Source organism: Alexandromys fortis, unplaced genomic scaffold (assembly GCF_014885135.2).
Source record: "Alexandromys fortis isolate MF-2015 unplaced genomic scaffold, M_Fortis_MF-2015_v1.1 scaffold_9, whole genome shotgun sequence".
Taxonomy (NCBI): Eukaryota; Metazoa; Chordata; class Mammalia; order Rodentia; family Cricetidae; genus Alexandromys; species Alexandromys fortis.
The window spans coordinates 13,119,387-13,141,354 of NW_026067892.1; the positions used below are offsets into that span (position 1 = coordinate 13,119,387).

The 21,968-nt window shown below is 40.3% G+C and overlaps 2 protein-coding genes across 3 annotated transcripts in view; one reads left to right on the forward strand and one right to left on the reverse strand.

Moving 5' to 3' along the window:
* Cdk1 (cyclin dependent kinase 1) overlaps positions 1 to 21,968 on the forward strand; it is a 1,182,536-nt gene that overhangs the window by 476,689 nt on the left and 683,879 nt on the right. The window lies entirely within an intron of this gene.
* Positions 1 to 21,968, reverse strand: part of Tmem26 (transmembrane protein 26) — a 42,857-nt gene that overhangs the window by 15,412 nt on the left and 5,477 nt on the right. For both annotated transcript variants that reach the window (XR_007591213.1, XM_050139498.1), the window contains exons 2-4: positions 10,668 to 10,746; positions 5,259 to 5,360; positions 2,273 to 2,493 (exon numbers count right to left, since the gene is read on the reverse strand). Coding sequence is in view for 1 of the 2 variants with exons in the window: in XM_050139498.1 (XP_049995455.1) it covers positions 2,273 to 2,493; positions 5,259 to 5,360; positions 10,668 to 10,746 (402 nt within the window). In the remaining variant the exon portion in view is untranslated. The remainder of the gene's footprint in view (positions 1 to 2,272; positions 2,494 to 5,258; positions 5,361 to 10,667; positions 10,747 to 21,968) is intronic.

A 21,968-nucleotide genomic window follows, 5' to 3' on the forward strand; every position in this document is an offset into this window, starting at 1 on the left:
TGTGGGAGGGTGTTTGTAGGACTCAAGTTCTTATAAAACATGGTATAACATTAACAAATGATCCCCACACATTCTACAATAAACTTGGAATCATGTCTAGCTTTCTTTCTGTCCACGGATGAAAAGCCAGCAGATACGAGGGCCAACTATAATTTATTCAGCCCCATTAAGCATCAACTTGCATGAAATGCAGGTTCAATTTTTCCAAAATATATGCTCCGAAAGTATTCAGATTGAATTATAAGTGACAGAAAAAAAAACTGAGGATTGATGGTGTTTTGAAATATCAAGTGCTCTTCTAATTTTTGCTGAACCAAAATAATCCTGTTCTGGCTGAACTGAGTGCTCTTTCCTTCATAACTTGCTTACGGTTTTACTACCCAAGCTCTGCCCAACACACTACCTGGCACATGTTACATAAAAATAAAAACAGTTCTAAGTCTATTAAACAATGCCTAGTGACTTCCAAGGGTCCCTTTTATGGGTCAACCAATTAAATAAACTTATTTAATAATCAACATTTATTGGTAAACATGGGATGCATTACTCTTTGATGATGCTTCTGGATGGGGCTCCTAGAGCCCATTAAGATAACTGGGTTTGGCATTTCTCTCATTTTACGATGAACACCATAAAACATAGCCCTCCCCAAGTCCTTTTACTATCCTGTGTTGCCTCTGTAGATACTTAGCATGTATGCATTCATTTTCAGACAGGGGTAATTTGTTGTCATTATGTGTCATGTCTCTGTAACTCTCCACATTCATTATTGCATGTGCTCCATCACAGTCCATTCCTGTTCCTCTAGTAATGGCATTGTATTATAATTATCTTAAGCATATTTGAAAGCATTATGCAATGCAAAGTGCTGATCAACCATTAGGCACTGAAACCACCAGACTAAAATAAACACTATGACTACAGTGATCCAATTCATATCGAATTCCTCAAAAAAAAATGATGCCAACTTAATAAACTAAAAGAAAAATTAGTATGCACAAAACAATGAGTGCTCTTGTAAAAAAAAATCCCTTGTTATAAATAATGATTCGCACTATAATTGCGAAATTAAGTTTATTTAATAAGTTGGTGCATTTTGCTCAGTCTTTATGCTATGTTGTTTGAGGAGTGTGGGATAAAGTAAACTGTAGCATTAAAAGCCAGCCTCATTCCAATTTACTTTTATAGCATCATACAAAACAACCCAAGCTTAAAGTACATTCAGGCGCGGGGACTCAAATCCCTAATGGGAAGAAAGCGGCTCCATAAACAGATGTGATCATGGATTCTGAGTTTATTTGCTTGTGGCAAAAATAAAAGTACCAACTCAATAAGTTTTAATTTATAGGCATCTCCACCAGAAAGCCTTTGGGCACTTTGAACCAAACTGACTAAATATAAAATTTCATACAATAAAACTTCATCTGCTCCATTCTGCCTTCTCACTGGGAAATGTAAAGTCTTCAGTTGCAGAAAGGGACAATTTCTCTGTGTCTCTTGTAACTATGCTGTGATCTAAGAGAAAATGCCATTGACTATACTCCTGACACCTGACTGAAGATGGAAGAGACACCAGAGAGTCTCCAGATACCTAGAGTCACTGTGGGTCTGCCCTGGCTCTCCTGGACTAATGGGACAAATAGATGGTGGTCTGGTCTAAGCCAGGCTAGATATATCCTGTCCCTTTCTCAGACCAAGTCTCCGTACTGCATTTTCCTTTTTACTATAAAGACTGGTTCCTAGTATGTATGTATGTATGTATGTATGTATGTATGTATGTATGTATCTGTCTGTGTGTGTGTGTACACATAGTACATGTGCTGTGTGTGTGAAGGCATGTTCATGGGTGTGCATGTTGCTTGATGTGCCTGCACAGGTGTGTATAAGTGCATTTGATGTGCCTGCACATGTGTATATAAGTGCATAAGAAGCCCAGAGGTTTTATGTTGGGTATGTTTGTCTATCAGCATTATTTTCTGAGTCTCCCGCTGAACCTGGAGTTTATGGATTTGGCTTCAATGGGTAGACAACAAGGCATAGAGCTCTTCCTGTCTCCACATCTCCAGTGCCGGGATCATAGACAACACACCACCATGCCTAGTATTATCATGGGAACTGGGGATCCAAAGTCAGGTCCTGATGCTTGCACAGCAAACAGTTTACTAAATAATTCATCCCTCGAGCCCTGACATAAAGATATATTTAAACACATTTGTCATGGAAAGTACTAATTTGAGACGATGAGACAGAAGTGGGGTGCTTCTGACCTTACCTGACGTTATCTTCCTTCAGCGTCTCAGTGGTGAATTCCAGTATGTCTGCCGCTGTCCCCACAAACATCAGAAGAAGTTCTGAGAGTTGGTCTCTAGTAATAGTGCCTCCAATGGGCAGAAGCCACCGACCAAGGATCAATATTAACAGCAGCGTTTGATGGAGTGCTAGGGTCCAGACTGGATCACATACCAAGGATAAGAAATCTAGGAACTCCGAGGTCTGTGGAACAGAGACAGCCCATAGACATCAGGATTAGAGACCATCAGTGTGTAGAAGATTGTCTACTTCAACATGGATTTCATTCAGCAGTGTGTTTCTGTCAACATTTTCCAAGAGCCATTCTTAATTTAATAAGAAAAATGCCACCCCTTTAGATGAACACCCTAAAAAGGAAATATAATGGATTCCTTGAGGTCAGACTTACCCTGTGGCTAATTTAAATCTTACATTTAGTAAGACGATATCTTGTAATAGTTAAAGGACCAATGTAATAATCTTTTAAACATCATTGTGGATTTTATTATACTCTACAATCAAGTATAACACATAGCACAGTTTGATAAGTTCCATATTAAGATTATAAAAAAATCTAGTATTTTCTTTAACTGACTTTAAATCTGAATTTACTAACAGGGTTTCTCTGTGGCTTTGGGGCCTGACCTAGAACTAGCTCTTGTAGACCAGGCTGGCCTCGAACTCACAGAGCTCCTCCTGCCTCTCCCTCCCTAGTGCTGGGTTTAAAGGCGTGCGCCACCACCGCCTGGTGGCATTGGGAGTTTTAACATACTACAATCTTTTTTTTGTTTTACACTGCCTTGAAATTCTAGCCAGAAAAACATTAGTGTTTGTCCATTTGCTTAATGGAAGAGAATAATTGTAATATTTCCTATCTTTGCTCTGAATATATAGACTATTATTCAATAATCCATAATTCAACAAGAAAAATTCAGTGGGGTGCTTTATTTTTAGGTTTTGAGAAAAACTTAGATCCCCTACTAGATTTTGGAGGAAATATCCTTCCCATTAAATTTTTAAGTAAATTTCAAAGCATGTTGTTACTGGTTTAGGCTAAAATATTTCAAGACTACAAAAGCTGTGTCACAAATAGACAGGATAACGATGCCAGGTGACCTCTGCCAAGGGCATAGCTACTCTTATGCAGAATCGAAACACACCTCTTGATCAATTGTTCATACCAAATCTACAGTACAAAGGGAGAGAAGTGATCAAGGAAGATGGGAACCTTGATGGAGTCCATATAGGAAGATCAAATATTTGTATCACTTGTTTCTTGATGTCTCTCCTGTGTGGCTTTGCATACAACTCACTTAACACATTGCCAGGATAAATGCTACTATTTTAGTTAAGATGAAAAGCAAGTGACTTGTCCACAGTGGCACAGGGAAGTTCTACTAGAACTTGAATGATAATGCATGCCTTGCTCTATTCTCCTCTGGGACTCAACAGTGTACCTTATTTAAGAAAACATTTCTCAGGGGTAGTGACTTTGTTTGTCTTGAGTCCCCTCTGTAAACTGTTTGCAAACAGGTCATCATCAACTTGCAAAATATAAGATGTGTGAAGCAAAAAAGCCACTCTATCACTGAATTTTGGCAAACAGCCTTTTCTATTATATGGATGCTATATATAAACATAATGAATATATAATAACAAACATGTATTTATATATTCCCCAACTACTTCAATAAAATAAGAAAAGAAAATAAGAGTTATGTTGATTGGAAAGGAGGAAATAAAACTGTCTTTACTGACATCACATACTATTATATATAGAAAATCCTAAAGATTTGGTGGGGAAAATAAACAAAAACTTTACTGGAACTAATGAAGAAACTGTAGAATAAAGGTTGATATTCAAGAGTCAATCTTCTTTTTCTATACTAATAAAAAAATAGATGTTAGAACTAAAATTTATAATCACATTGTCACTGTGAAAAATAAAGCACTCGGTTATGAATCTAGTAAAATGTTAAAGCATATGTATGTTATATGTGCATCTATATTAAAATACATTATATATATATCTGATATATAGAGACATAGATATAGATAATAAAACTACTAATACTGAGGAGTTCAACCAGTCTTTCTGTTTTCTGGATAGTACTGAGAGTCAAACACTGGACCTTGTATCTACGAGACATAAGTTGTAGCTCTAAGCTATGTCCACAGTTCTTGCTGAAAGCGAAAATGGACTAACTGGAGAGATGGCTCTTGTTCATTGCTAAGCAGACTCACCAGTGTCGATATGTCAAGTGATCCATGGCTTGTTGCGTATGTGATGCCAGCTCAACCATAGCATCATCAAACTATTTTGTGAGTGGTGGGGAACTGAGTCTAAAGATGCTATGGAGAACTAAAATATCCAAAATAGCTCACCAAACTGTGTTCAACCCCCAGCATCACATATACCTGATGTGGTGGTACACGCCTATAATAGCATGTGTAAAGTGGAGACAGGAAGATCAGAAGTTCAAAGTCATTCTCAGCTACATAGTGAATTTTTAGCCAATCCGTACTGTGTGATACCCTGCCCCAAATCGATACAGATGTTGGACTAACATATCATCAAGATGCAAGATATATTAAGAAGGGAGATTACGTATGTATGAGTGCAAGAGGTTTATGGGAAATCCAGATACCTTCCTCTCATTTATGCTGCAAATTTGAATTTACTCTGATTAAAGAAAGATGTTGTTAGGCACAACTATATATTAAATATAGACATAATTAGAGTACCTAAATTTGTGACAATATAATTAATATGTTGTAATATGATGCACTTTAGTTATGTTTCTATTGTAAGAGTTGTGCTTCTAATGCATGTGATTATTAATATTAAGTACACCAGCACGTAGGTGATGCAGGTTTAATGAAGGAAACGCATCTTCTTTTACAATTCTTGTGCCCCAGAATTTTGCAACTTTATGAAACTTATCATAAATTATGGGAAAAGCTCTCACCATATATATGATCGTTCCCACTCCGTTGGTAGGTCTCTGGGATGTCGAGGTTTGATTGACATTTCGTCCGGTGCTGATGTTCTGTGCCAGGATGCTGCAATTCTAAGAATTGAGGGCAGGTGTTGGAAAACTGTCTCAGTGAAGTAACAACAAAGCAGCTTCACTCCATACAAGAGAGGATGAAGATGTGGGACATTTCCAGGGTCCCTGTAAACGTTACCTGAGACCAGAATATGAAGTGGAGGGTACCAAGGAGAGCGTTCACCGCCTGAGCCTGAATGTATGGAGGATAGAGATGCTGAGCCATCTTAGAGAGCTATCAAATCTACGGGTTAGTTAGTGGGGTCCCTTTCTTGAAACTTTTTGGGAGCAATTGTGATACAAACTCTAAGAATACATTTATTTTATGAGTTTGTTTTCTTACCAAGAAAGCTCTCTCTCTAAAAATATCATTCCAGTTAAATAAATAATCCAATTACTCTTCACCCTTCAGGCTTCGGCACAAACAAGTCAGCACGTCCAGCATCCCAGATGCCAGTGCTGCTACTAAGCCAACTTAGGGCTGTGGGAAATTTGATAATTGACCTAAAGGATGATTTCCTTCTTCCCTCTCTTCATTATGCAAACAAACTGTCTGTAATCATATCTAGCCAGATATTGGGAAACTGAGGTAGAATATAGGTGGGAAAATTTAATAAGACAACACTTGGCAAAGTAGCCACTTCAGCCGTAGACTTTACAAACTGGCTTTAGAGAGTTATCGACGCTAAGTATCTGTAGTGCTGGCATGTTTTATAAACACACACACACACACACACACACACACACGCGCGCGCGCACACACACACACACCACACACACATACACATGAGAGACAGAGACAGAGAAACAGAGACAGAGAGACTACCACCAATCATCACCACCATCACTATCATATTCCATGATTACACATTTCTTTAGAGAGAAATTATGGGGTGGGGCAGGAAGAACTAAAGCTATAAGAAGTGTTTTTTTCTTAATTATTCTCAATACTGTACCATTTATACCATAAGCCATTTGACAAGTAGACAATAAAGTCTACCAAGAAGCCATTATTTTCTGCTCTCAACTTAAGTGACTAGTGTTCTAAGTGAAATAACGTGATTAGGAGTATGCACACTATGTGTGTATGTGCATGTGTGTGTGTGCATGCATGTATGTGTGTACATGCAAGTGAGTGTGCAAGTAAGCATATGTGTGTGAATGTGAATGCACACACATTGTGTGTGCATGTGTTACGTGTGTGCGCATGACTGTGTGTGCATGTTCATGTTAGTAAATGTGCATGTGTGTATGCTGTGTGTGCATGCATATATGTGTATACACAAATGTAACCAACGTTTCAAGAAGAGATAGTGTAGCCAAAACACTGAATCTTTGATGCAAATCACCAATCATCATCTGTCGAGTAACTTGGTGAGCCTAACTATGTAACTGTCACTAGAAACAAAGCTTTAACCACCTGTTTTTTAGAGGTATAAAAACATGCCGTGTATTAAAAGTGCTGAGATGCTAGGTTCTCATACCTTTATCTGTATAACTGTGTAAACATCTTGCTATTAGGGGAAATGACACTCTTGAAGGCAGTGCCTTGTAATGTGGAAGCCAACAGCTTTTCATGTGCATCACGGTGCTAACTGAGCTCCTCTCCTCTCCTTGGTACTCAGTTTTAGACTGGTGGACCTTTTCTTCGCAAGACATCAAGGCTGCCAAAAGCAGGGGGCTGACCCATTCACCCTGATTTGACCTGCTCTGCTTTTGTGTCTGGTGTTTTAGTGGGCATCATCATCCAGAGGGTTTTAGGAAGGTAATTTTGGTACCAGCATGGCTATGTCATTGATTCATGGCTATGTCATTAAACCCTAAAATATCCCTTTGACTTGACGGTAACAAGGACATCATGAAGAACCGGGCACTTCCATCACTTCCAGTGAGCTCTCTCCCAAGCAGAGCTCACGTGTGGTTAGAGTTGAAATCCTTAGGACATTGTGGTTTGCATGTGTGTAGCACACATTACTTCAGGAATGATGGGATGAAACTGGTCCTCTAGAACAACTGGGATGCAAGAACATGGAGAATATGAATGGAAACTAAGATTTATTTTTTAATTTAAATTTCGTGTATGTGTATGTCTCCTTGTATTTTTTATGCCACATGCCTGCCGGTGACTGAAGAGGCCAGAAAAGGGTGTCAGATTTCCTGGACCTGGAGTTCCAGGACGTGGTGGGCCCGGTGGGTGTTGAGACCTGAACTCGGGTTCTCTGCAAAAGCAGCAAGTGTTCTTAACCACCGATCCGTTTCTCTAGTTTCATAAGTGACAAGTAAATGATTCTTTTCCATCATGGAAAAACTCAGATGATTCTTAGGTGAGCTCCCCTGAAACATTAGAGTGTATTCTTCTGGGCCACATGTTGGTTCTGAGCTTAAGTCCTTTAAACCCCATGGCTGTCTTCTATAAAACAGAAATATCTGTACCATGCCTAATGTTTGAGGTCCTTAAATCTCTGCGTGAGAAAATCTATCTGAAAACTCTGTGAAATTCCAGGTTCTATATAACAAAATTGATTGTCGCAACTAGAGACAAAGGGGGTTTCTATATCTCCCTCAATTCTGAAATGCCACTTATTTCTTTAAACATAACCCCAATATTTCTCTCTTTTTTTTTTTCAACTTGCGTCTCTGCTTGCCCTGGCTGCTTCAATCTCTTAGTATTTATTTTAATTTCCAGTGTCATATCACAACAACAAAGGTTCGATTTCTTTTGTAGTATGAGAATCACAGAAGTTCTGCCCAAGGCTCAACTCTCTCTCTCTCTCTCTCTCTCTCTCTCTCTCTCTCTCTCTCTCTCTCTCTCTCTCTCATTAAAAAGAGTTTTTGGTTGCATGCTATTGGTTGTAATGGGATTTGACCTGTATATCAATTGGCTGTGTAATACGTTTATGTTACGAAAGCATTTGGGAGAAATGAATTCTTATTGTGGATGATAGCCATGTCATAGAACCGGATATGGAGAGGATAAATTGATTCAAATCACCTCAGCTTGTTTTCGTAGTCCTGACAGGAGAGTCAAGTGGTCCTCTGGCTCTTTGTGGTCTTTTTTTATCAAAGCCAAGGTGACTTGAATTAACTAATCTACAGTTACCAAAATACTTTAATGCAGACATTGAGGTTGCCTTGAACTTTTTAATGAATTTCAGCAAGAGGTCTGAGGAGGAGAAATGCTTTATTGGTGGCTACATGATTGATATTTGCTTGGGAGTTTCTTAAAAAGCCATCCGCAAAGGTAAATCACTCTCTCTTGTGCCTCAAGTTTGCAGGAAGCGTTTTCAGATAAAGTTACATATGAATTGGAGACTCAACCTTGATATAAAATAACAGCCACAGTAAAGAAAATCTATACAAGGTCAATTTTGAGCAAATCTTGCCTAAAGCATTTTATCATTGAAGCTTCCAAGGCTGGTGCTGAAAAGCTAACAAAACAAATGACAGGCTCGGTCTTGAGTCTACCAGCCAGACAAGTTCACGGAGGAAGTAGGTCGATATTTAAAACGTTATATAAACCAGGTATGCTGAACTCAGGAGTCTGAACTCAGGAAGGTGAGGCAGGAGAATTACTTCAAGTTCAGGGACAGCTGGGCTACATAGGCAAATACTAGGGTAGTCTGTGGCTCAAGAAAACAAACACGAGTGATGGGAACTGCTTTATAAATGGGGATTGGATTACGAGCCCTGGTCATTGTCTGTCTGGTTGGGATATGTATGGTACCTTTCCCTGTGGTGGGCTCCATGATATTACTCCCTTATATTTAATATCAAGGCCCTAGAAGTACATTTTATTCTTAATTGTGTGTGTGTGTGTGTGTGTGTGTGTGTGTGCAAGCGCGCATGTGTGCTGGTGCCTGCCGAGGCCAGAAGAGGGCATTAGAGATCCTGGAAATGTTACAGGCAGTTGTGAGCAGCCGGATGTGGGTACTGGAATCTGAACTGCAGTTGTCTGCAAGAGCAGCAAGTGCTCCTAACTGCCGAGCTTTCTCTTCAACACAAAGATTTCTGTTTTACTATGATGTCCCACCAAGCTCCAAAAGTGTGTCCCCTGCATTCTGCTCCCCTTGTGTTTTCAATGGTCCCTAGAAGTTGGAATGTATTCACGTGGACACAGATAAAGGCTTTTTTTTTTTAAAAAAAAAATATAGTTTCCTTTTTAACTTTGGTATTTCCTTAAGAACATCTTCCTAATAATGCCAGATCAAGACCTTAGCATAATGAAACTCTTAGCATAACTTCTTGGGACACCCTGAAGCTGCTACTCTTCGATCATACTCACAGAAATAGGGAGATGGCTGAGCGCTTAATGACGGGCTGTGTAAGAATGAGGACCTGAGTGCAAATTCCCAACATCCAAGTGAAATCTGGGCTTTTCTGCATGACCCTATGACCCCAGAACTGGCAGGGACAGGCAGAGAATTCCTGGGCTTGCTGACAGAGTTCAGTGACAGATCTTGCCATGAGGAAATTTGGCAGAGAGGGATGGAGGAGAACATCCTGTATCTTCTGTTGGCTTCTTCAGGAAGAACCCAGTTTCAGAAATGTACATGGACACACCCACACAGGGACATACAAACATAAGCAGATACACAGATCATTTTCACAGCCCCCTGTGAACTCAAGCTAGCATGTCTTGGGGAAAAGAGGTGGATCGTAGAAGAAGATCACTGTGCTTTTTTTTTTTTTTTTCTTTTTTCAACTTAATACAAGCTAGGATCATCTTGAAAGAAAAAAACTCAATTGAAAAAAATGGCCCCATCAGACTGACCTGCAAACCAGTTCGTGAGGCATTTTCTTGATTTAAATTAAAATAGAAGAGCCCAGTTCACTAAAGACAGTGCCCCTCTTGGCCTGGATGTCCTGGATCTATAAGAAAGCAGGCTGATCAAGCCACGATGAGCAAGCCAGTAAGCAGCACTCCTCCATGGCCTCTGCTTCAGTTCCTGCCTTTAGGCTCCTGCCTTGCTTGAGTTCCGGTCTTGGCTTCCCTCAATGGACTGCAATCACGCTTATAAAGCCAAATAAACCCTTTCCTTCCCAAACTGCTTTGGGTCACGGTTTTAAGCACAGCAATAGAAAGCTAATTAAGACAATCACCCACAGCAAGTGCTAGTTAAATAATTGCAACTCAGAACTCACTGTGATTATTTAATTTATTTTTGATAGATTAGGATGTCACTTTCCTTTGCCCCTGGCCTCTTATTTCTTCAGTTCTAGATAATTCCAACCCCTTGGAAAGGCATGGTAATGGCACAGATCTTGTCCTGTTCTGAAAGTGGACTGTTGCTGAATCTCACCATAGTTTGCTCTTTAGGAATGCATTACCTGGTTTCCATGGTGCAATTCAAGGAGCCACAAGGACGGCATGATGTTGATCAGGTATAAAAAGATGGCCGGAGAGAGCCTGAAAGGGGAGAAAGTGAGTTTAGCTTTAAAAAAAAAAAAAAAAAAAAAAAAAAAAAAAAAAAAAAAAAAAAAAAAAAACATAAGGAAAGGGCCAAGAAGAGGGCTCAGCAGATACAGTGCTTCCTGCAACCCAAGGACCTAAGGTAGGTCCATGAACCTATTATGTAAATGCCAGGTGACCTTGAGTGATCCCCAAATGCACGAAGTGAGGACAGAGGACCCTCTGAGCAAGATGACTGGCTAAGCTAACTGAATGAACAAATTCTAGGTTCGAATGTGACACCCTGCCTCCTTAAAGAAGGTGAAGAGGGACTGAGGAAGGCACCCAATATTAACCCTTTGCCTTCCGTGTGCACACGCACTCCTAAACACATGAACTCCCACAATGTGGACACACATGTAACACACACACACACACACACACACACACGCGCGCGCGCGCGCGCGCGCGCGCGCCTTCCCAAAAGAAGGAAAACAGACGCCCAAGCGCAATCACCAACCATGCTCCTCTCTGTCGTTGTTGTGTGATTTCTGCTGCGGGGATTACAGAGAAGAGCCACAGTAACTGCAAAGCCTCTACCAGCTGCCATTCGCACCGAATCTCTAATCCAATTAATAGAAGCTGACTGTAAGATGGCACTGGGGACACTGCCAATTAGTTTCGGGCACAACACTGCTTAGTTTGTGTTTAAGATGTTTTACAGAACGCAAATGCAGCCAGAACAAATCCTGGGTTTATTTCGACATTGCAGTTTCAGGGAGCGTTGTAGGAATTTTTTTTCTTTCTATTCTCAATGTAGAATTCTGAGATCTTAGATGATGACTTCTTGCTAGAACACAAAATCCCAGTGACAAGGACCAGAAGGGAGAATGGCTCATTGGATTCCCGTGAATTTGCCAAACCTGGAAAATTAAAAGAAAAGCCATAGCCGGAGGTTTGGGAATTTTCGAGAGGTTGGTTCAATATTTGCTAATTCCTGATTCAGAGGGAAGTCTGAGGAGTGGGCTGATAGAGACAGCTTACGTTCAAATGACCTGTGCTGTTAACCTACCCATTTTTTCCCAGTTCACACAATGGCTACGCGTTTGGTAGTCAATTCTTAATGCTGCAGGGGTCAATTCCCATGGCTTTGTCAGTGGAATTGACTTTCTTAGAGCCCTGGAGGTTGAAGCTCACCATAGCAGGTCAGCAGGGTGGAGTTTGGGTGCAGCTCCCATTTTGGCTCCTACAAGAGAACTTTGGGCTTGTCTCAGCACACGTTCCAGGAGAGCCCTTCCACGCCCCTCCTCTTTTTAAAGAAGTTTCATTTTACTAGGGTTCACTTGTATGATATAATTCAATCTCCAAATCCCGTCCCGTTTATGACTATGAAATCCGGAGGGGAACTGAGGTAGCACCCAGTACCCGTATTAACCTGGCAGGGATCATTATGCCCCAGTGTCTGGCGGACGGAAGTGCTGAAGGGAAAGTGGGTTATACTCCTGTTTATTATGAAATTGTGCCTGTGTTCCTTATTTTCAAAATCTAGAACCACCAGGCAATGAGACTCAGTGGGGGATTGAGGCAATGAGCCTCAGTGGGGGATTGCCTGGATTAGGTTGCATGTGGGGAGAGAGAGAGAGAGAGAGAGAGAGAGAGAGAGAGAGAGAGAGAGAGAGAGAGAGAGAGAGATTCTTAACTGAGGTAATTGACTTGGGAAGCTTCACTCTGAAGGTGGCGGCAGCACCTTCTAGGCTGGTCTCAGAACCCTGTCCGCATGGAGACAGCTAGCAATAAAACATGCAGAGATCCAAGCATTTATTCTCTCTGTTCTGACCGTGGATATGATGGATCCAGCTCTTGTCTTGACTTCCCCACAATAATGGGTTGTAACTTAGAATCAGAGGTGAAATAAATCCTTTCTTCTCTAAGTTGATTTCGGGGCAGTGTGGTTTTTTTTTTATCACAACAGACATGAAACTAGTACAATGTGAATTGAACATGTGCCCTTAAAATTTTGACATAATAAATTGGGCACAGTGATGCACACCTGTACTCTCAATACCCTGGAGGTTTATGCAGGAGGATTGCAAACTTGAGGACAATTTGGATGGACAGCAAGATTCCTTTTAAAACCAAACAGTAGTAGTAGTAACAACAACAGTAATAATGGTGATAATAAAGTGAAATAAGAGAAATGTTCATTCCAAATTTATTTCTTCACATTGTGTTTTGCTTTAGTTTTGGTTTTTCAAAACTACACAGTTTCTCTGTGTAGCCCTGGCTGTCCTTGAACTCACTGTAGACCAGGCTGGCCTCAAACTCACAGAGATCCACCTGCCTCTTCCTCCTGGGATTAAAGGTGTGCACCACCACCAAGTGGCATATTTTGCTTTGGATTAAATTCTTCCTTGGCAGAGTATCTCAAAATCAAACTTGTAATTTGATTCATTTTATTAAAAATGTTTTTAGTACACATTTGTATTTGTGAGATTAAATATTACCCAAATTGCACTATTATAAATCAGAGAATAAAGATAATGGGAAAAAATAGGCGCAGTTTTAAAAGGTTATTAACCCTTTTGTTATCTTCTTTTGCCTTCTGTAAAGAAAGAGCAAGAAAAAAAAAGAGGTCTTTTTAAAAAATCAATATTTAATATAGACACTCTCCTACTTTTGATTTCTTGCCAAAACCAATTTTGAAGCAAAAGGTTATGGGTCCAGATATTATTAAAATCTGATATGGAAGATGTCTGAGCTGCAGGAAAATGTCAAAAACCCATGTTGAGCATGCTCTTAAACGAAAGAAACCATCAAGTGTTTGACCATCTATGCCACAGAAAGCGTGAGGAGGCGCTACCGTGTGACATGGGGAAGGAAAGTGAATTCTGGTCAGAGGGCAAGCTGCACGCTGGCAGTTGTTTTTGTTTGGAAGCACCGAATACTGGCTGAAGCGAAAGATTGCTAACCTCAAATGAATCTGGAGACTAATGCCTAGTAATGCTGTTGCAATAGTAAGATGGGGGAGTATCAGGCTGAGCACACACTCGCTCTCAGTGGAAGCTGAGAATAAAGCAATGACCTTTGTGTCTTTCATGCACTAGATTCATTTCTTTAATTAGAAAAAATATTATCCATTCCAGTGTATGTTCCCTAATTAGGAGACTGGCTTTCCAAACACACACACACACACACACACACACACACACACGCGCGCGCACGCGCACGCGCACGCGCACACACACGCACGCACGCACACACACACATACACACACACATGCACGCACACACACACACACACATACACACACGCACGCACGCACGCACGCACACACACACACACACACACATGCACGCGCTCCTCAAGATTCAGGATTTTCTCTCTGCTGTAATATAGAAAGTCTAACCACTCTCATCCGATAGTCAAAGACTCCATGATCCGTTTTAGTTTTACCTTCCTTTACCCCAACTACATCCCATCAAGACCAGTGACTCAATAACCCAACTTGCTGTGTTTTTAAGACAAAGCAAATCAAAATAAACAGGGACGAGGATTAGGTCAGTGATGTCGTACTTTGCTGGCGTCTTAGGTTCCAACCCCAGTGCTGTTAAAGCAAAAACAATTTGGAAGAGGTTCCCTTTCTTCAACCCTTCTTTAGTAGAGTTATCTGACACAGAGAAGGAGGTGAAAAGAAAGAATCAATAGAGGAATTATCCACAGCCTCCTCTAACAAACAATGGGCCTGGGTTTAGAACAGCAGCCTTACAGCTGAGCTAAGAAGAAAAGATGTGAAGTGCCTTTAAATGTGGACATCTCCCCCAAACAATGAAAACTGTTTTGGAATAATCTTCTGTACCTATCTGCCCATTTACATCAGACTTGCTCTGGCAGGGCATGGCAGGCAATATTCCGAATCTGTCTTGCTGAGACACTGTGCAATTTTGCAACCATGTGGATGTTAGATCAGCTTTCTGAATCGAAGCTCTCCGAAGGCAGACCCTGCATCTCCTGACCTTTCCCTCTCTTTGATTGTTTATTTTCCTGACTCACTATCTTGTGTTCAGCTCGTGTTTGTTCAGCAAACTTTAGCTGTTTGAGTGCTTGTATTTACGAATCAAGAGTAAATGAATGAGTAAAATGGATGAGTCTACTGACATGCACCTAGACCTTTTGTTTCTGCAAGTCCAGCACCGAAGATGTTCTTCGAGCCATGGCCTTTGAGGAATTATTACTCGCCATTTATTTTTTTAAAGATTAATATACATTTTTATGTATTGTGTATCCACATTTGTGCAGCTGTCCACAGAGGCTAGCAGGCAGCATCAGATCCCCTGGTCCTGGAGGAGTTACATGTGGTTGTAAATTGCCCGAAATGGGGGCTAGGGAGTGAAGTTGCATCCTCCGGAAGAGCAGCAAGTGCTCTTGACTGCTGAGCCACTTCTCCAGTCCAGTGCCCGAGGCAGAATGGCCAGTAGAAAAATGGTCACATTTGGAAGACCTGAATCGGAATACCACCTCTTCCTTTCCTTCATGTTGGGAAACTTTTTTACCTTTTGAGACGTAGGCTGGTTAGAGTGTTAGGAGAAGCAACGTGAGCCATGTGACCAACATTTCAGATGCTCGATTACATAGCTTCTGCCTTCTCTGGGCTCAGCTCTGAAATTTTGCCCATGGCTACACATGGGTGACCATGCATAACAATTACTTAGTCCTTTTAGTGGAGTGCCTTTTTAAGAGAACCTGAGACCAATTATTAACCACGATTCTCACAATTAAACCTTTTTAAACTGGTTAAATGAGAAGAGGCAGTTAGCACGGCCGAGAATACCCCAACCGCTGGCTTCACATCTGACCTTCATGAAGTGGAGAAGTGTGAGGGCCACTTGCCCATTTTTAGCTCTAAGATGAGGCCCACTCTGAGCCCTGCTTTCTTCTGGGCTGTGTTACTCTTCTTCCTTACCAGGCTTCTGCAGCCTTCTTCCAATGCTAGAGATGACGTACGCCTCCCTGTCTCAGACCTTCACGCATGTGTCTGCCTCTCTTTCCTCAATGCAGCCTGACTATTTCCTTCTCCCCGGTTCATGTCAACAATGTGGGGGCGTAGGGACTCCCTTAGAAATCTTTGACATGCCACTCAAGTCTCAAGCTTTCCTTTCATGCATTTTCTCCATATGCTTCTAAATTTATAATTATATATGGGTGTTTGTGTGTTAGATATCATTGGGTTATGTATCTTCCCCCAAGTATCCTAAATTTTAGTGCACATGCAATTTTGACTACCTGCTCCTAATTAAACAACACCCTCTGCTCCTTTGAAGTGCCTGGCACAAACACTTAGTGATTTCATAAGGACCCTGGCTTGATTAGAAATACCTTCTTGAAATAAAACCACAAATTAATTTTATTGAATGAAACTAATGCTTTTTTTTTTTTCTGCTCTTAGGAGAAGTGCAGTGTGTCATCCTGAGAAGATAGCTATGTTGTATTAGTTTGAAGGACCGAAGTATCTTTTAAAATGTCTTTATAATTTATTTATTCTGTGTATGCTGCATGCACGCACGGCACAACACATACCTGTAAGGCAGAGGACAAATTTATGGACTCAGTGGCTTCTGAGGATTGAACTCGGGTCCAAGGGCTTGTCAGCAGGTGTCTTTACCCGTTAGGCCATCTTACTGCCTCAGGTCTGTAGTATTGATTTTGTAACATCAATACTCTTCTTCAGTTTTGGAACCAAAGAGAGTTTGGATTTTAAAGTTAATAAATTGAATCTTCTCCCAAGTTTGGCTGTGTCATCAATTAATGGTCTTTCTTGGGGGCTTTGTTTTTGTTTTGTTTTGTTTTGTCTCGGCTGCAGGAATAAGTAGGTTCCAGGCAACTTGCTTGATGACTAATGCCACAAGAGAACCTAGCCAGCTCAGAAGTCAAATGAGTTAGATTTCTGGAAACTTCTTCATGAAAATGTCACACATTATGCTGCTGGACCATGACTATGACACCTCCAAGTGGGACATTCGTACAAAACTGACAATAGCCCATCACCAACGAGCTAGCTTCTTGGAGAAACTCAAAATACATTATAATCTCAATGATTGTCAGAGAATTAAAGTTGTCGGGTGCTGCTATTTTAACACCAAGTTATTTTTACTCAGATGTATTTTCTATCTTAACATTTCATTTAAGATTTTTTTTGTGCATACCAATTCTCTCCAAACGAACATGTCCTAGGCTTTTCCTATGTGTACTAAAGTAATTATTTGCTGCTTAATAAATTAGATGGCTTGGTTTTATTTCCTGACAATATGAGCACCGATGTCTTTTTCAACACTACTCTGAGCTCCCTCACTTCCTATTCCTATATCCTGTCCTTCTCTATTCAAGTAGGATATCAGATGACTCGGGCTGACATTGAACTCTGGCTTCTTCTTCCTCCATCTCGCCGGTGCTGAGGTTGTTGGCAAGCACCACTACACCCAGCTTAGCATTGAGTTCTTCAAAAGATGTACTGGCTGATTTTTTTTCCCTTTTGTTTTGTACTAAAACTAAAATGTTATTTATCATACAAAGTAGTCATTTCAACAAATTATGGTGCTTTTCATAAAATGATTATGCCATGGCATTTAGCACTTTAGTGCTGGGGTGGATTTTATTTATTTCAATTCAGCATTAGTCTAGAATTAGGATTCAATTTTGCTCTTTCTAAAAAAAAATGACAATTATTGTTCTTACTGAAAATGTAACACCCATTCATTTTTTAGACATACAACATTATATACACACACATGGAGGGAAATTAGCTATAATATCACTTGTGACATTAACTTTCCTTTATTCCGGCTTTCCAATCATGTATACAAATGTGAACATAGGGTAATATTTAAATGAAGCAAAAAAATAGCGTTCAAAAATTACTTCTACAGATTAATTTCTATTTCACCTCACGGTATTTGACACGCTATAGAACAGATTGGAGTTGCAAGGATCACACACTCAAATTTTAAAATCTAATGTTAAAGCCCCTTAAATATGCTCAGTATGATGTCTGGAAACACTGTTTTTTTTTTTTTTTTTTGAAGTTGTTGTTTGTCTTTGGGGCTTGAGTTCTGATTTAAGGATTCCTTGGCATCTTCATCAATAGGCTGCTTTCTCTCTGTGAATTTCAGAATATGTGACGTCCCTCTGGCTCCTCAACGGGGGATGTCTGTGAGTATCAGGGGATTGATGGTTGTCAACACCTTGGTACTTAACCTGTCCTTCTGCAGCATGTCATCAGTGAACCCAAGGCCTTTGCATGACTATAGCCTCTGAACTGGGAAGTCAGGGTCTTGACACCAGCAACCATTCTTCATTTCTTAAAGTAAAATACCCTCCCCCTCCGTCCCTACTGCCAGATGGTTTTGCAGGTGCCTTTCACGGGCAAGGGAAGCCATTACTGAGTGCCCATAAGCTCATAAGAATCCCCAAAGAAACAGACTGAGCATATGTTAATGATTATCAATCAGACAATAGTTTTTTTTTTTTTAATTTATCCTATGTAAGTCTGCTAGACAGACACTGGCAAGAGAGGAAAGCAGAATTTTGGAAAGGATTCAGACTACACCTTGCAATGGAAAAGCCACTTGTTGTACTTTAGATTCCTTGTAGGTTCTATTAAGAGAGACAATTTTGGAGGTGAATGTTAGAATTCTTAATTATTGATTTGTTAAAAATTTTTAAAATAAAAACCATACTCCTGAAATTATGACATAGGTGGGAAGGGAAGGGAAACTTGTACTCTCCACACTGTACTCAATCTCAGAATCCCCAAGAGCGCATTTGAAGCAAGGCCAGCTTTATTACAATCAGAGAGCTGATATTTGAACTTCTGGATCTTGCCTCACAACTAAATCCATGTCAGGGAAAGAGTATGAATCGATTCGGGGATCCATGTATGATTCTTAGCATAAAACATTTCTCAGCATAGGAAATCATGACACCTTTTCACTTGAACCGGCTCTGAGAAACAACCATAAAGACTCTTGTCATGACAGTTCCGCAGCCTGTGTCATTGCGTCTCAGGCAACGGCTGCCTGTGCCATTGTGTCTTGACCCTCCAGCCTTACTGCACCCTGGACAGAATTAGTTGGATATTCTTGTATTTTCTTCACATGGCACATGCAGCTGCACAAACCTTATATTCTGCACAACATTTTATATGAGGAATGTTTGTTTATTGAGGATAAATGTTTGTTTAATAATGCATAAGTGAGATTAAGTTGGTCATGATTATAGGGATTTTTGTGATGCCTGATAACATAAAATATATTATGAATGTTATTTATGTAATATTGTAATTTATTTTATTATGCATAAGTATAATAATATATGTTTATTCTTTTCTGTAGGCAAGGTTGAATCTTTGCTTGGAGATCCAACCTGAAGCTATGTAGAATTCATTTCTTCCTTTCTTTATAACCTATTTAGCTTTAACAAGAACATTTGTTTGCACAGGAATGTGTGAGCCATGTGTTTAGCATGAACTTTTCTGCCTTATGGAAAACATCTTATACCTGATAGCAAGAGGAGACAATGAAATGGAAATCCTGGCTTATTGTCACTATCTGTGACCTTAGGCAAATCACTTTGCTGTGCATGAGTATAGTCACACTAAGATGGCATTAAAAAAGGGAAATGAATTTATAATGTCATTTGAGAATTACAGAAGATAATGGCTATGTAAAAGCTTTGGTATGGCCTGAGTAAGCCATGACTAGTGACTGTTATCATTTCCATTATCACCCCATAATTGTCATTTTCATCATCCTCATCACTATTACCAGAGACTGCCCAAGAATAACACAACCAAGTTATCAGTTGACTAATTTAGGTAAACCAAAATATTATATAAGGCAAGAACTATATCTAAGAAAGTAGAAAGCAGAGGGATTCATAAAAATGGAAAGCAAGTGAAAGGAGGGATTTCATTCTCTTAAGAACGACTAATCTTTAATACATGCATAATTTAAATCAATTACATATTGTCTTCCTGTATCAGGCCAAACATATGAACCACAATTAAAATATAATTCTCTAATATATACATATATATGTATGTACTACATGTATATATATATGTGTGTGTGTTTATATACATCTATGCAAGACAGATACATAATGCACATGTATATGGAGATACACACATACACATATATGTGAGTAATAAATTTACATTCAGAAAAAAAGGGAACCTGGTCAATACCCACCCTGCCACTTCGTATGAGCAATTTCCTTTGTCTTAAATATCATTTCTATGTGACCTTTGAACAAGAACTTCTTATAGTACATACATTATGATTTTTAAAAGAAAAAAAAACCACTGCTTTTCCATAACCACATGGTTGATGCACCTGGGGCTGCAATCTCCTGATACTAATCCTTCAGAAGAATTTGTAAACAATATGGGGCCCCCACACAAGGAACTCAGCCTCGATGTGAATGCGACTTCTCTACTGCTAGAGAAAATCCAACAGTTCATGTTTTTCCCAGTGCTGCACATAATAACCTCCCTGCTCTGAGGAGAAACATAGGATATATAGAAGTAGAAATATGTCTGTGCTGATGTATTTGAGCTACCCACATCGATTCTTTTTCTCTGTTTTGCTCTATGATAAGAAAAATGAATCAAAAGATGTCAGTCACCTTGATTTCAATTCTAAAAGTTAGCCATTGTGTATTATCATGGACTAAGTTTGGACATCAGCCAGGGCTTCAATTTCCTTGATATCCTACTCTAACTCCAGTGTCATTATTACATTTGTCCCCAGACCATCGTGAAAGAAAAGGAGAGACCCCTGGCTTTACCTTGACAGTCCATCGCAGAAGTGCTCTAAGAGAAGACCAGGACTGAGCCTCGACATGAACGACAAGAAGCAAAGCCATTGGAGGGGAGGTATGCGGTGTGTGATCCCAAACTTACTATCGCCTAATTTATCTTTCTCTACTGAGATGGAGGCTCAGGCCACAGCACATAAACCCCGGCAGGCCTACCAGAAGAAAGAAATAATTGGGAAGATAATGTTATGAGATCTGGGATACACATTGACTCACTGCAGACGGGGACGGAAAACCTGATTCACGGTGGAAATTTTACTGAAAGAGCTAAAATTCCAGAGAACTTCCAGGAGATATGAACAGCAAGTGAGGCTGAGATTAGGCAGAGCACAGTCTACCTTCTGGGAGAAAGTCCATGGCCTGGCGTGGTTACATGGAAGTTACTGGGGCTCCCTTCAAAAGTCTCTGTTTCATCCTCTCTGGGGTCCCAAAGATTAGTGAGATTGAAAATGAACATTATCTGATTTGAGTTAAGGAGTTAGCATTTCTGTTGCTGTGAAGAGACACCATGACCATGACAATTCTTTTAAAAAAATGTTTAATTCGGGTGGCTCACTAGTTCCAGAGGTTCAGTCCATTGTCGTCATGATGGGGAGCACAGCGCGTGCAGGTAGACATGGTGCTGGAGTAGCAACTGAGAATCCCGCATCTTGCAGGCAGCTGGAAGTTGGCAGAGACACTGGGCGGTATCCTGAGCACAGAAAACCTCAAAGCCCTCCCCCACGGTGACACACCCACTCCAACAAAGCCACACTTCCTAATAGTGGTACTCCATAAGGGATTATGAGGGCCAATTATTCTCAGCCTACCACAGAACCCATGCCTGAGAAAACCAAATACAATCGTTTTTTACTAAAGTAGCATAACAAGAAAATGACTCACATTTGGGGGATGTGTCATTAGTATCCCAAGGCACATAAATGTTATCCTCTTTTGATTATTTCCTCTCCCTATATGATTCTAATATGTCAGCTTCTTGTGATGGTTTGAATAAGAAACATCTCTCATAGCCCGAGGCATTGACTACTTGGCCCCTGGTCTTCGGTCTCCAATGTAGCTGTTTGGAGAAGTTTAAGAGGTGTGGCCCCGTGGAGGGAAGTATGTCACTGAGTGTAGACTTTGAGATTAAAAAGCCTTGCACCTTTTCCAATTTGCTTTCTCTGATTTGCCTCTGTGATTCACAATGTGAGTTCTCTGCCTCCTACCATACTCCCCACTCTCCGGGGTCAGAAGACAAAGCAGAGTCTTCTGCAAGTTGCCTTGGCCATGGTGATTCTTTAAAGCAACAAAAAAGTAATGAATCTAGACCACGTCACTTTGAAAACATCTGCCCAGTCCAACTACCCCTCCGGCTACCGAGCAGAACCCA